Source organism: Pelodiscus sinensis, chromosome 15 (assembly GCF_049634645.1).
Source record: "Pelodiscus sinensis isolate JC-2024 chromosome 15, ASM4963464v1, whole genome shotgun sequence".
Taxonomy (NCBI): domain Eukaryota; kingdom Metazoa; phylum Chordata; order Testudines; family Trionychidae; genus Pelodiscus; species Pelodiscus sinensis.
This window is the reverse complement of record NC_134725.1, coordinates 6,730,550-6,746,116: the sequence shown is the minus strand read 5'-3', so window position 1 is coordinate 6,746,116 and position 15,567 is coordinate 6,730,550. Positions and strand designations below refer to the sequence as shown.

The following is a 15,567-nucleotide window of genomic DNA, read 5'->3' as shown; positions in this document are numbered from 1 at the left end:
CCGAGTGAAAGGGGGGTGCAGGTAGAATCCTGCCTGCTATTGGTTAGTAAATAGTGAGTTCTGATTTCTGCTAAACTCCGTCCGTGTTAGAAGTTTTGTCCTTCCAACCCACCCCAAACGCTTGTCTGTTGCATTGTATCTTCAATGATGAGCTCTCTATGAGAGACATTGTCTTTTTTTCCCCATGCCCACCTCCTTACCTGGAGGTGCTCGGTGCTACAATAATACAAATAATAACACTGGAGCTAAGTAGGACTCAATTCCTGTTAATAATGTATAAGATTATTATCTTTTCTGTTTAGAAAAGAGGAGACTGGGGGGGGGGATATGATAGAGGTTTATAAAATCATAAGTGGTATGGAAAGGGCTGATAAAGAAAAGTTATTTATTAGTTCCCATAATAGAAGAACTAGAGGACACCAAATGAAATCAATGGGGAGCAGGTTTAAAACTAATAAAAGAAAGTTCTTCTTCACACAGCGTGTAGTCAGCCTGTGGAACTCCTTGCCAGAGGAGGCGGTGAAGGCTAGGACTATAATAGAGTTTAAAGAAAAGCTAGTTAATTTCATGGAGGTTAGGTCCATAAAAGGCTATTAGCCAGGGGATAGAAATGGTGTCCCTGGCCTCTGTTTGTCAGAGGCTGGAGAGGGATGGCAGGAGACAAATCGCTTGATCATTGTCTTCGGTCCACCCTCTCTGGGGCACCTGGTGCTGGCCACTGTCGGTAGACAGGATACTGGGCTATATGGACCTTTGGTCTGACCCAGTATAGCCGTTCTTATGTTCTTATGTAAGAGGATCATGCATCTTCCAGTAAAGCACATTTTGAATACTTAATCCCTTGTTTGGGTAGCACACATTAACCATGTATGAAACCTCAAGAGATGGCAAAGAAAATTTGCAGTGTGCCATGAAACCAGTGTTTTACATACTCTTTTTTACTGACTGATGAATAAAAACATAAGTAGAAGTGACTTTATCCATCTTGAAAATGCAGCCATCTGTGGTCAAATCCAGCATCTGTCCAAAAGCATACAGGGTGTCTTGCTATTTCTCAACTGAAAGGTGACATTTCAAAAAGCACAATTCCCCTCTCTCCCATTACTACATAAGGGTACTGTATCACTGACACCATTTCTTGCAGCACCTGGGATCTCCCGTCCAAGTACAAACCCTGCCAAGCTTATGAGTGGTGCATTCGATGCAGCCATAGTTTGAATTTTAGGAACTTTTTCATGCATTGGCAACTGCCAATATCCTGTTCAGTTCCTGACCGCAACTGCAAAGGTAGCAACATTCAGCAAACACAGCTGCTCTTTTAAAGGAACCTTTCCTATCATGAGTGTAGGTCTGTGGTTCAATCGAACCTGGATTTCCATCACAGGCTGCGATTCCCACCGTCTCTTGCAGACGGAAGGATGCCCAATTGTGCGTTTCTCCTGCCCCTTGATGTGTTTCTCTCCGCAGCTTTGCTTGCAGCTTCCACTGGCAAGGAAGGCAGCAGATCTCAAAGGGCAGGCACCAAACAGCGTGTCAAAGCAGCGCCATCAGTAGCAGGTCTCCGCTCTGTTCTTAGCGGTGCTGGTGTTGGCCCTTGGGGTGGTTTCCTGGGAGCAAGAGCAGCAATTAAGGAGCAAAGGTCTGAAGCGGGAGAGATGTTTACAGTCGAGCAGTCCCCTGAAGGGAACAAGCACAAGGAGCAGATAAGCACTTGGCTCCTCGCCACACCCAGGTTTTGTACCAATCTGCTAACGCAACCATAAACCAGAGGAATTTCCAAGGGGATTCAGGAGAGACCAAAAGCGGAATCGCAGTCTCACAGGAGCAGAAGGGACCTTGAGAGATCATCTAGGGCAGGACTAAGTACCTAGACCAGGGTGGGCAACCTGCTACCTGTGCACCCCTTGTCTGCCTCCCACCCCCACATGCATGGGGGCACCGGCGCCCCGCACTTCCTGCTCATTCCCCTCCCTCCCAGCACTTATCAGGAATCAGCTGCCGGTGGCTATCCAAGCTGTGGGAAGGAGAGGGAGAGGCAGAGCGAGAATGGGTGGGTTCATGGCACTCTGAAAGTGCCGGCAGGCAGGGGGAGGAGGGCAAGTGTAACCACCACCAGGTGGAGTTGAACTTGGGACCTCTGAAGCAGAGTCTAGGGGCCTCTACCCTCCCAGCAAAAAGCCAGCTGGCTCCCAGCCCATGCTATAGAAGTTTCTTGATCTTAACTGTTGCTGTGATCTAGGTACTACTTGCATTGCTCAGTAACCACACAAGGGCTGTGTCTACACTGGCAGGTTATTCCAGAAAATCAGCCGCTTTTCCAGAAATACTTGCCAGCTGTCCACACTGGCCGCTTGAATTTCCGGAAAAGCACTGACGATCTCATGTAAAATCCTCAGTGCTTTTCCGGAAATACTATGCTGCTCCCGTTTGGGCAAAAGTCTTTTTCCAGAAAACTGTTCCGGAAAAGGGCCAGTGTAGACAGCACAGTACTGTTTTCCGCAAAAAAGCCCTGATCACGAAAATGATGATCGGGGCTTTTTTGTGGAAAAGCGCGTCTAGATTGGCCACGGATGCTTTTCCACAAAAAGGGCTTTTCTGGAAAAGCGTCCTGCCAATCTAGATGTGCTTTTCCGAAAATGCTCTTAATGGAAAACTTTTCTGTTAAAATCATTTCCGGAAAATCATGCCAGTGTAGACGTAGCCTAGGTGTGTGGGTTACACAGGGCTCCAGTGCCCCAGTGTGCCAGTGGGGTGTAGAGAAAGGGGGCAGAGAGGAGGGGCCTGGGCTTCAGGTTGCCCACCTCTGGATTTCAATCATGCAGCCCACTGAGATGAAGGAGGGACACTCCATGCATCTGACGAAGTGGGTCTTTGCCCACGAAAGCTCATGCTCCAATACATCTGTTAGTCTATAAGGTGCCACAGGACTCTTCATTGTTTATGCAGACTCAGGCTAACACGGCAACTCCTCTGAGACTTGTCACTAGCCTTGTTTGCCCATCACTGATCTAAGCCATACCTGACAGGTGTCTGTCCAACCTGCTCTTAAATATCTCCAGAGATGGGGATTCCACAACCTCCCTGGGCAATTTATTCCAGTGTTTAACCACCCTGACAGCCAGGAAGTTTTTCCTAATGTCCAGCCTAAACCTCCCTTGCTGCAGTTTAAGCCCATTGCTTCTTGTCCTGTCCTCAGAGGCCAAGGGGAACAATTTTTCTCCCTCCTCCTTGTGACCCTCTCAGTCTTCTCTTCTCCAGACTAAACAAACCCGGTTCTTGCAGTCTTCCCTCACCGCTCATGTCTTCTAGACCTTTCATCATTTCTGTTGCTTTTCTCTGGACTGTTTCCAGCTTAACCACATCTTTCCTGAAGAGTGGCACCTGGCACAAGGGAACGCCCCGGCTCCAGGACACAGGGACATGTTGGCAGCAGTGGAGAGTGAACCTCAGGAAGATGTTTTAAGCCCAGTGGGGCATTGTAAGATGCGTGAGGGCAGCTAGTGAGGCTGAGGAACACATCAGGGGAGAGAGGGCAGGGCACTGAGGGGCTGGGGAATGCAGGGGTCAGGGAGCGTAGGGAGCAGCAGCTGGTGAGCTTTGGTGGAGCCAGGCTGCAGGCGTGCAATATCCCTGGAGATGGGCACCATGGGTCCATACAGCTCACTGGGGAACAAAGAGCAAACCCTTGGAGTGCGAGGAACGCAGCAGCCGGCCGGGTGCTACTGCAGGGAGAGGGCTGGAGAGACGGCTGTGCTGCTTTCGCATGCCTCAGCCCGGAGGGCTCACAGAGCTACTCTTAATGCTGCTCCCAACAGCTGAGGAAGTTGCAGGAGAACTCAGAGGGAATCCCAGGATCGGGGATCACGGCACTGTGGGATACGTACCCACAATGCACTGCTCATATTGTCAGTGACGGTGCCCCTCTCTCACATGGACATGATCTGTTGGCCACGGTAGCAAGCGGGAACACCCTCCGGCACTTTTCGTTGTGTTGACTTTTGGCTGTCGACATACAGCAGGGAGGTAGAACCTAGCTGAAGGCATGGCTGCTTGCAGATGTTGGCCTGCATGTGTAACCCTTCCCCACCAGCTGGCTTTACACTCGCCAGGACTTATATGGCACACCGGAGAGGAGGCAAAGTTATTTTGCACCAGCAGCTGACTGTGTGTACCGATGTCAGGTTAGATATTGGACACAGGCCTCCACACAGATGGGGTGAGTTTCCCACACAGGCTAAAAAAAAAAGTTCTGGGCTGATAATGACCAACTGTAAGGAGGCAGGGATGAAATGTAAACACCTATAATTAAAAGTGAAGTGTTTAGATGCGTGGGCTTTTCTGCAGCTACAAGGCAGTGCTAGCCAGGTCTCCTGGCAGCTCTCTGCAGCATCACATGCCTCCGTACATCTGCCTTCCTGCTTATCTATTTCTACCGCACACAGAGATGAATGGAGCCGTGCTGCTGCTTTCTCTACCATCTACCTGCCCCTCCCGCTGATGCTTTTTCTTCTATTTTACTAAAATTGTACATTTTCCTGTTTCTTTGTTTGTTTCTGTTTTTGCCACAGCAAACCCTCAGGTCTAGTTATGACGCAGGAAGCTGTAAAGCTTCTAGGGTATCCTGCCCACAGCCAGTTAACAAACAGCTCCTGCAGTCCCGGGGGGGGCTGACAGCCTGGTGTGGGGAGTGGCTCCATGCTCCCAGAAAGGTGGGGCCTCAGGCAGAAGGGACGGGGCAGCCAGTCTTCCATGCCAGACACAGTGCAACGTGGCCCCTCTCCCCCAGCCCTCGGCATCACACTGAGCACAGAGCATGGGGCTCCTGCACCCATTTAAAAGTCCCGGGGCTCCAGCTGGCAACACAGAAGTCCTGGCCCCTTTATATTACCGGACCCTAGAGCAGCACCCCTTTCCTCCCATCAGCAAGCCTGCCTGCAGCAGTCGTGGCTAAACAGACCGTCAGCCAATTCTCAGATATCAGGGATAACACGCTGGTCCCACTGAAGTTATTGACTTCACTAGGACTGGGATTTGATCCTGGGCCAATCAGAGGGAGAAATTGGAGAAGGTCCAGAGAAGAGCAACTAAAAAGATGAAAGGTCTAGAGGACATGAGGGAAAGCTGAAAGAATTGGGCTGGTTTAGTTGGGAAAGGAGAAGACAGAGGGGGGGACATGTAGCCATTTTCAAGTATCTAAAAGGGTGTCACAAGGAGGAGGGAGAAAACTTGTTCATCTCGGCCTCTGGGGATAGAACAAGAAGCAATGGGCTTAAACTGCAGCAAGGGAAGTTGAGGTTGGACAGTAGGAAAATATTCCTGCCTGGGTGGTCAAACACTGGAATAAGTTGCCTAGGGAGGTTGTGGAATCTCCTTCACTGGAAATATCAAACAGCAGTTTGGACAGACACCTGTCAGGGATGGTCTAGACCAGGAGTGGCCAAGCTATGGCTCCAGAGCCACATGTGACTCCTCAGAAGTTAATACGAGGCTCCTTGCTTAGGTACCAAATCCAGGGCTAGAGCTACAGGTGCCAACTTTCCACTGGGCCAGAGGGTGCTCACTGTTCCACTCCCAGCTCTGCCCTAGACCCTTTCCCCCTAAGATCCTGCCACTTCCTACCCTCTCCACTGAGCCTGTTGTACCCATGCTTCCCCCTCCAGTGTCTGCCACTGAGAGAGCTGATCCCAGTGGGCAGGAAGAGGAGAAGAAAGAGGCACTGACCGGTGGGGCTACCAGTGGGCGGGATATGAGCAGGTGGGTGGGGAGATGAGCAGGGCTGGTGACACAGAACTGTGGCTCTTTGGCAATGTGCATTGGTAAATTCTGGCTCCTTCTCAGGTTTAGGTTGGCCACCCCTGATCTAGGCAGCGCTGGGTCCTGCTGCGAGGGCAGGGGACTGGACTCGATGACCTCTCGAGCTCTAGTGTTCTATGGTTCTATGATCTGTGTCACTATTGGGTAAATGCTGGAAATGTGAAGGCATGAAACACGCTTGGGAGAAATTGACAGGCAAGAGTGTGTCTGAGGATGATACCAGCCCTTGTCTGGGCTGACTCACTTGGCTTATCAAGAGTGACGGCAGCAGCTGTTCAATGGCTACACTGATAATTCTTACACTTGGGATTCCGAGAAAGATAAACGAGATACACCAGAGATCTTCAAAACTGCAAATGGCTCTTGTATAGTGTATCCCTGACTTATGAGTTGGTTTTCATATAAATGCAAATGCCGTTTCTTTGTAAAATGTTTGGCCTTCTGATCTGCCCTTCTTCTAGGGGCATAGCTGTGAGGAAACTAGTAAAGCACCACATGGACGCTGTTTTAAGAGAGATTAATTTCCAGCATTCCCCTTAGTACTAGGGAGGTTGGAAGACTGAAGGCTGCAGGGAAGGAAGGTCAAGTCAAGACAGGATTCCTGGCTGCAGTAATTCCCCGCTGGCCCTGCCTTTCTCTGCTAGGAAGAGACTCTTCTCTTGTGGTCTGCCTTTTCAAAATCCTCTGTCACCTCCCGTTGATGGTTCATCCCCTTACATCCAGTTTCAAAAACAACAGGAGGCAAAACAACAAACACTACAACAGTGAAGGTTGGAGCAGGCTTCTGCCCAGAGCTCCCAGCAGGCGGCCCCAGTAGGAGGTGGATGGAGGCAGGAGGGAATTGGAATGTCTAGGCCTTTATCCGCTTGGGAGGAAGAACCCCTTCTAATGCTCACAGAGGGAGATACTGGGTACGTTTTATAGGGCAGGGGCTGGACAGGCCACAGTATTTACAACTGTGAATGTAAAATAGTTATAGCTCCCACAAAGTAAAAGTCTGGGGACATTCAGGTTTCCTGCTCAATATACTCCACATACTAGTGGTTCTCATCCTTTTTTTATGCCGTGAGCCAACAAACTCATTCAAAAATTTGGCAGACAGATATTGAGACATTTGCTTATTCATTATGTCTGCGTTTCTCAAACTGTGGGTCCCAACTCATCGGGGGAGGGGGGCCGCAAGCAATTTAGGGGGGGGTCATGGTATCACAAAGTTTGAGAACCCTTTAGTTATGGTAATTAACTGATTTGCATATTTGTGTATCCATTGCGGGGATTAATTTTGAGCAGGGATGTGATACTTTACAGTGCAGCAATAAGGGAACGGGGGGCAGGAAGAGAGAGATGGAGAAGAAGGGAAGGGAAAAGGAAGAAAGGGGCAAAGACTGCAAGCAAAAGGGGACCAAGCCGGGGTAGGGCTAAAAGCAATGGGGCACTGACTCCGGCTTGGAGGGCTTCTCCTGCCCTGTCTCCTCACTCCACCCCAGCTGCGTGGGCAGTGGCGGTCCAAACTCTGGCCCAGCCACCCCATCCCCGAACCAGCCCCAGGGCTCAGCACGGCCAGGCGACAGCAGGTCCCTATATGTGTGAGTGCTGGCTGGGCCAGGAGCAACCGGAGGCCAGGGGAGACTCTTGCCACGCGGGGAAGGAGGAGGGAGCCACTTGGCAGCGGCAGCGTGGGCAGGAGGAGAGCAGGCTTGCAGCGTGGCTGGTGCCGTGGTCTCTCCTCCTGCATGAGAAGACTGGCGTGCGGGTGCCCAGGAGCTTCCACCTCTAGCTGCAGCAGACCTCCATGCAGGCGCTGGCCCCGGGCACTGGAACAGCCGCCTGCCGTGCAGCCCTGCCAGCTGGCCATGGGGAGGATGCCCCTCAGGCAGAGGGAACTATGCTCCCCAGCCACGAAGCTCTCTGCGGGCAGAGCTCAATTAGCATCTGCATGGCCACGCTGCCACGCCGCTTACAGAGAGCTCCGCCAAACCATTCATCAAGCCACGCGCCTAGCAGCATGCCACAGCCTGGCAGCCACAGTTCGCAGCCCAGCAATGGTCCGTGGACTGGTGCCCAGGGTCTGTCAATAAGGTAAGACACCCAATAACATAATAGTCCTTTCCCCCTCTCTATTCTCCAGAAACACTCATATTACACTTGTCATCTTTCAGCTGTGGAGTGCTTCTGTATGGCCTGGGAGCCAGAAATGCTTTCTCCTAGCCACGGAATCAGCCACGGTACAGCTTCTGTCTCTAAAAGCTCTGAAGGGCGAGCCAAGCCTCAAAAACATCCACTGGAGGGAATTATCATGGTCAGTGGGGAAACTGAGGCAGCGGTCACCCGTTGCCAACCACAGCTTAGCTGCAGAGCCTGGAGTAGCACGCTGGATGCCTGAGTCGGCCTCTGAAAACCACTGAGTTATGCTTCTGCCAAGGTTCAAGTACATGGTCAAGTCAATGAAGGAGACAGATGCCTAAAGGGCTTCTTCTCTCTCCCCTGCTTCGCTCTTCAACGTTGGTGTCATCCCAGCCAAACAATTCATCAGACTGGGGATGAGTAGGGCTTTGTCCTCAAGACTCCAGGGAACAGCTGTTACGAGGGCTGCAGTCCAACCCCTCTTGGAAACTTTCCTTTCAGTTTAACAGGAGCTGCATGGGACCTGGGTATCACATCTATTAAACACCACTAATTGGCCAGCCGGGAAGCTTGTGAAATGCTGCAGCATGTAAGGCCACAGGCATCCCGTCTCCATTAAGGGCTGCTCGTTGCAAAGCATGTGACTGATATTTTGTTTAAAAAAAATATTTTGACTAAAGAATAAAGACCAGCCAAGTTTCCAAAACCTGGAATTAACTCGGTCAGAGCAGCTCTCCTTGCAGAGACTCCGTCATCGCTCAAGTCACTTGCAGTTCGGAGGACTGAAACAGAAATCCAGGGATGGACAAGCCGGGATCAGGGAGCGGGAGGGAGGGAGCCATGCAGCCTGGAGGGAGCTCTGTGTGGGAGGGTGGGGAAGAGGTGATGACAGCACGGACATAGAAGTGTGAGCCAGGAGGAAAGGGCAGGTGGCAAGAGACGCTACAGAGGAAGCAGCAATGGGATTTGGTGAGACGCGCGATGCTAGGAAAAGAGCCATCCTTTCTCCTCATCCTACATGGTACGAGCACTGGCGCAGTTGCCAGTGAGAAGAGGAAGGAAAGAGCAAGAATGGTTGGGAAGGGAAGGGAAGCTGAGTCAGAGGAGGTCCAGGAAATGGGCAGAAGCAGGGAGGCGTATGGTTTAATGAAGCAGGTTTCCAAGTCACCTACATAAAGGCAGTGCCTGAAACCTTGCGAGCTGCTGAGGGGTCTGTGGGAGAAAGCTTGGAGGGAGGAGAGGAGCAGGCTCCCATACACAACAGTTCCCACCACAGCAGGGGTGCCATTTCAGATATTTTGGTGGGGGAGGGAGCGACCTCTGCATGCCATGAGAGTACGGAGGGTGAGAGTGAGAGTATGGGGGGAGCAGACTAAGGATAGCAGCTTCAGCAGCATTTCTCAGCATGCTCCGTAGAAGCCAGGCAGCATATCAGAGTGAGAGGGACTGGCCCTGTCCTGCACACATGTCACCTCTTTCCAGGGGTACTCAGGCACTTGAAAGTTTTTAATTTTTGGCAGATAACTTAGCAGTTAGCTGAGAGGAGCACTGTATCTAATCCCTATATAAAAGAAAGAAAATTAAATAAATATTAGCTCCATTCATCTCTAATACTAACATGTTGTGGCAAGTCACTTAAGGTGCACTGGTTGGCTTTGGCATTTTAATACATATTCTTTCTTTGATGCTAACTCCGTAGAGACAGAGAAACACACACACAGTCAGGACTCCTGGACTATATCTCAGCTCTGGGAGGCAAGCAGGGTCTCTTGGGTTACAGCAGGGGGCAAATACATCTGGGTTCTATATAAGAAACACAGAAAATCCATATTGGGTCAGAGCATTGGCCCACCTAGCACAGTGTCCTATCTTCCTGTCAGGTACCCCAGAGGGAATGAATAGAATAGGCAGCCCTGAAGTAATCCCTCCCCTGTCGCTCATTCCCAGCTTCTGGCAATTAATTAGAGGCTAGGGACACAATCCTTGTCCATCCTGGTTGGAAGAGGATAGTGCAACTGTCCTCCTTGAACTTATTTTGTTCTCATTGGAACCCTGTTCTAGTTTGGACCCTTTCAGCATCTCCTAGCAAAGAGTTCCATCAGTTAATTGCAAAGGAATAATTTCTTTTGCATGTTCTAAATTGGCAGCCTAAAAATTTCTATGAGTAACCTTGTGTTATGTTAGTGAAAGAATAAATAATATTTCCTTATTCTATTTTCACACACCATTCTTGTTTTATAGACCTCTCATTTATCCACCGCCCCTCCACCCCCCACACACCCCCTTTAATAATTTATTTTACAAGCTGAAGAATCCCAGTCTTTTTAATCTCTCCTCATATGGAAGCTGTCCTCATCATTTCTATAGCCCTTCTCTGTACTTTTTCTCAATCCAGTTTATCTTATTTTAGATGGAGTGACCAGATTCGCATGCAGTATTCAAGATGTGGACATACCATGGCTTTGTATAGAAACAACAGGCTATTTTCTGTCTTCATATGTATTCGTTTCCTAATGATTCCCCGTATTCCGTTAGCTTTTCAGATTGCTGCTTCATATTGAACAGATGTTTTCAGAAGTCTATCCACAATGTTTCCCAGAGCTCTTTCTTGGGTGATAACAGCTAACTTAGATCCCATCATTTTTGTATGAATAGCTGGGATTCTATTTTTCCAAGTGCATTACTCAACACTGAATTCCATATGCCCTTGTGTTGCCCAATCACCCAGTTTTGCGCCATCTCATTCTTTACCTCCTTTTTAAGATCATTTATGAATGTGTTGAATAGCACTAGTCCCAATACAGACCCCTGGAACAAACCTGTTTATTCCAACCCTTTGTTTCCTACCATTGCACCTGGCAATGTGTTCATGATTATCTAACAACCCTTCATTTGCTTGAAAGACAAGCCTTTTGTTATCTTAACCACCCTGCCTCCCTGGCTGTGTCTACACTGGCACGATCTTGCACCAAATGGTTGCTTTTGCGCAAAAACATGCTGCCTGTCTACACTGGCAGGGAGTTGTTGCGCAAGAACACTGACATTCTAATGTATGAAATCAGGGCTTCTTGCACAAGAACTATGATGCTCCCGCTCAGGAATAAGCCCTCTTGCGCAACTGTTCTTGCGCAAGAGGCCAGTGTAGACAGGCAACATGAATTTCTTGCGCAAGAGAGCGTCCACGCTGCTATGGGTGCGCTTGCGCAAAAGCACTTCTCTTGCGCAAAGGCAAATGACAGTGGAGACGCTCTCTTCTGGAAGAGTTTTTGCACAAGAACTCTTCTGCAAAAGAGTTCTTGTGCAAAATCATGCCAGTGTAGACTTAGCCCTCTGTTTATAGACAAACGCCCTGTCCCAAAGGCAGTAGCACAAGTTCTGTTGTAACTAAAGCACAAACCCTAGCCCAGACAAAGCTCTTAAGCAAACCTCAAGTACATGGGTGGTAATGGCAGGGCTGGGGGAGGCAAACCCCCCACTTCTGGCCCCACCCCTTCTGCTGAAGCCCTTCCCCTTTCCCACCTCCATGGGGAGGGGAGGCTTCATGCCATGTGTGTGCGCCTGCCTTCCAAACATGGGGTGGGAAGAGGAGTGGGCTGGCTCTTGCTTCAACCTCCCCAGCCCCATAGGAGGGTGTGCCACCCGGTCCGGCCTCTCCAGTCCCGGAGCTTGGCTGGGAGAGGGAGGACAGAGGGTGCACAACAAGGCCTGGCCCACCCTCTCCAGCACCAACGGGGCGGGTGCTGTGGGCAGCAACACTCCGCCCCCGAACGTCTACAGCAGGTGGTGTGGGGGCAGAGTATGGGCGGGGCCGTGCCTGGTGGTGTGGGAAAGCAGAGCCTTCCCCCGCCTTATGCTCCGGACACCCATGCTCAAGTATGAAATTCAGAGTTTCAGACTTCGGAGGGGTGGGGGAGAACTACAGCACCAAAGGGCCCCCGCGCCACGGCACTGGCATCTGAAGAGGAAAATTCCCCGAGAAGATGGGTTGGGTACTCCCTTGGTTTTCCCATGGCTTTCATGGTGTGACGTAGTGGGGGTACCTGGCTGGTTTCTATGCTGCTGGCTCTGGGGTAACCCCCCACTGGCTGCCGTGGGTACCACGACCCAGCAAAACAGGATGAGTCACTATGCAACCAGTGGCCAGACACCCCCCATGGAGAGGAACAAAGGAAGGTGGATGCTGCCCTGGCTGGGGGGCAGGGCTGGAAGAGAGTGAGTTAGCTGCTGTCTGAGAGCATGGAGGAGACAGCCTAGGGGAAGGGGCTGGAGTTTAGGGGCCGAGTCTCCCCCATCTCAAGGGGGCCTGAGGCATCCTAGCCCAGCTCTGTGACCAGATTCCATCTGTGCTGTGCTGTATCCTGGAGAGGCAATAAACTTCCTCTATTCCACCGGCTGGTGCAGTCTGTTTGTGCCATTTCGGGGTGCAGGAGACGGGGGACCCCCAACGCGCCGTCACAGATGGGCATGCCCTGGCAATGCAATAGCCTTTGAAATGCTGGCAACTGGACCCTCACTTCCCACGGACTTGGCCTCTTGCTGAGCCAAGTGTCAGGAATTCCCAAGCTAGCTGCCCCGCTAGCCTCTTCGTGGTCTCCTTGGGGGCACTCAATTCACGTCTCAGGACTCTAGCAAGCCCCTCACTGAGGGAGGGAAAGAATCTATAATCTCCCGAAATAACCCCGTGGGGACTGAGTTTGTTATCTCGAAAGCCACTATTCCGGAAAAGCGGCAGTCTGCAATTATGCAGATGAGATGCGGGATATTTAAATCCCCGCTTCATTTGCAATTTCGGATGTCTACATTTGCATCCCTCCCTCGAAGGAGGAATGCAGTGTAGACATACCCCACGAGAGCATATTTCGACAGCCATAGTTTACATGTCTGCTAGGGATGTGAAAGATTAACTGATGAACCAGTTAGACTGTGGTTAACCAGTAACAGGTGGGGGCTGGAGCAGCTCCCCATCTACTGTGGACAGAGGTGAGCAGCCCCTGTTTGTGGTGCCCCACAGGCAAGGGCTGCTCCGGTAGAGGCCAGCAGTCACCTGGTTACTTGCCTAGCGTCTTGCATTAATCCCTCACCTTCAGGTCTTACAGGAAACTCCTGCCCCTCCTGCTCCTCCTCCCTAAGTCCACGCGGATACACACAACGCAATGTTGATACCATAGTCTCAGGAATCCGTAGCATATAGAGGTTGACATTGTCTATAGGTGAACATGCTTATTTTCAATCACACACACCCCGGCACCAATCACTGCACAGCCTGGCTTGTTTCTGGTGGACGGAGGGGGGAGAATTAAACCCTTCCCACCCAGCCACACCAGGACAAAGCAAGCAGAGAAACTGAGTCACGCCTGGTTCCAAAAGGACCTATCAAATGTTTTCCCGCTTTTGACACATGGCATTCGGAGAACTGCAAAATCTTGGCCTTCTTTTCTTTGGCGTTAATTTCAGATAATTAGGTGTATTCATTTCCCCACGCTTGCCCTGTCACTGATATCACGGGCATTTCATCCCACCCAGAAGCTACCCACAAGCCGAGGTGTTTGGTCTTTCGCAAAAACCTAGCACCAAGTCTCCATGTTACGTCCATCAATCGGCTGCCTGCTTCTCCTTGAGAGCGGCTTGTGGGAGGTCAGCTCATACAGCCACCCAAGGAAACAGGGTTACAGAGCAGCCAGACTTGTTAGGTGTGAGAGGAGGGAGAGCCACCCCTGGCTGGCATGTCAGCCCAAGGCAAGTTTGTTGCCAGGGCTCTTACACAAGGAATGCTCTTGACCTAGGACCGGCAGCATGGGTTCAGGTATCTGGTTCACCTGCAAAGGTGAAAGGAAGGAGGTGCGCCCTGGTGTGGGGCACCAGGAAAGAGCAACCAGCCTGGGCCAGGGCCCTAGATGCTGTCGGCACCCTGGGGAGCACAAGCACAGTGAATCCAGGCTCCAATTCTGAGAATCCAGCAGCCAGGCAGCATAGCCCCTACCTCCCTGGACAGCCCCGAGCTCCCCCCACAGCCCAACTCCCCCCGCCCTGACTCCTGCCCCATCCCTCACTTACATTTCTTACAGGTACTGTCCTATTGTAACCAGACCCTCTCTGGGGCCGGGGAGGTGACGCTAGAACAGTACCTGTAAGAAATTTAAGTTAGTTTCGCCCCTGGGTGTAACTCTTCAGACTGAGGATTGGAGGGAGAGAGGAGACGGCTCAGCTCCTCCTGGCCAGTCACTGGGGAATGCTGGTTTTACCTGTGATATTATCTTCCTGCCTTTGGCTCTGGATCTAGCAGTGGTCTCCAACCTTTTAAAGCATGAGATGACTCTTTGAATTTAAGTGCAATCCAGGATCTACCTCAAACCCAAACACCCTTTCCCTGCCTCCTTCCTGCCCCTTCTCATTCCGTCCTCCCTTCCTCCCCCATCCTCACTCACTTTTATAGGCTGGGGTGCAGGGGATGCGGAGGCTGATCTTGGGTTAATGGATTTGGAGTGTGGGTGGGGTTCTGAGCTGAGCCAGGGCAGGGAGTTGAGGGGCAGGAGGGGGTGCAGGGTACCGACCGTGGGAGGGAGTTTGCATGCAGGGGGACTCAGGGCTAGAGCAGAGGTTTGGAGTACAGGAGGGGTTCAGGACTGGGGCCTGGGTTTGGAATTCTGGCTCCAGCTGGGCACCTCTTATCACGGGTGGCTTCTGGGTGCAGGTGGGGCTAAGGCAGGCTCACCCCTACTCTGGCCCTGCACTCCCAAAAGCAGCCAGCAAACTCTCTCCATCCCTAACCCTCCCCCCCCCCACTTTGTGGAGATGGGGTACAGGGGGAGGGGGAGGGGCATCCTGACATCAGCACACCCCCCTCTTCTCTTCTTCCCGTGCCCTGCACAGCAAGCAGCAGGCTCCCGGGGTAGCAGGAAGGAGCAGCACAGAAGTGCAGAGAAGGGCAAATGAAGTGCTGGCACTTGATAGCCTCCCGGCCAAACCAGTCAGGATCCCCTGTCACAGACTCCAAGAACTACCGGTAGATCCCGATCGACCGGCTGGTGATCTCTGCTCTACAACATGCTCCACCAATACAAGTTACCAGCCACAAAGTCCAGGCACATACCTGCCAATGTCTGAACAGGTCTCGGTGTCGGCGGCAACGGCAGCATGCCGGTAAGTTCCAGACGCGCACCTGGGCAGCACCAGGATCAGAGTGACAGCCACTGCAATAGCCAGGAGGAGTAGGGACAGCACAAGGCAGCAGATCCTCCCCTTAGACATGGTGATCCGGACTCTCCCCAGCGCAGCGGAGAAAAAGAGGGGATTTCAGCTTTGCTCTGAAGCAGTGAGAGCTAGAGGAGGGAAGCTCTCATTATAAGGGATTCCTTGACTGCCCCACCGTGGCTTTGAAGGAAACAGTCTGGATATGAGGCATGTGCCGAACATTTACGCACATGAATCTCAGCCAGACTTTCTCCCCTTCTATGAACATAAATTGTTGGGTTTTTTTTGGCAGAACATGCCAAAGTTTGCTATGGAAGTAGAGCCAAAAACTATTAACCCTTTGACTCCTGGAGCATTTCTTGTGGAAAATCAACTTTCCACACAGCCTGATTCCAGCGCATGCCAGCTGCAAAACTCCATGCAGAAGCAGATGAGACA

The 15,567-nt window shown here is 51.3% G+C and overlaps 1 protein-coding gene across 2 annotated transcripts in view; it reads right to left on the bottom strand.

Annotated features, from left to right (window-relative positions):
• The window catches only part of GGT5 (gamma-glutamyltransferase 5), a 62,392-nt gene extending 47,028 nt beyond the window's left edge, over positions 1-15,364 (bottom strand). The window contains exon 1 of one of the 2 annotated variants that reach the window (XM_075897981.1): positions 15,029-15,364. In XM_075897981.1, coding sequence (XP_075754096.1) covers positions 15,029-15,186 — 158 coding nt within the window. In that variant the 5' untranslated portion in view covers positions 15,187-15,364. Of the gene's footprint in view, positions 1-13,992; positions 14,015-15,028 lie in introns of those variants that run through there. The other variant, XM_075897982.1, reaches the window with a different exon arrangement.
• Positions 15,365-15,567: the final 203 nt, after the last annotated feature.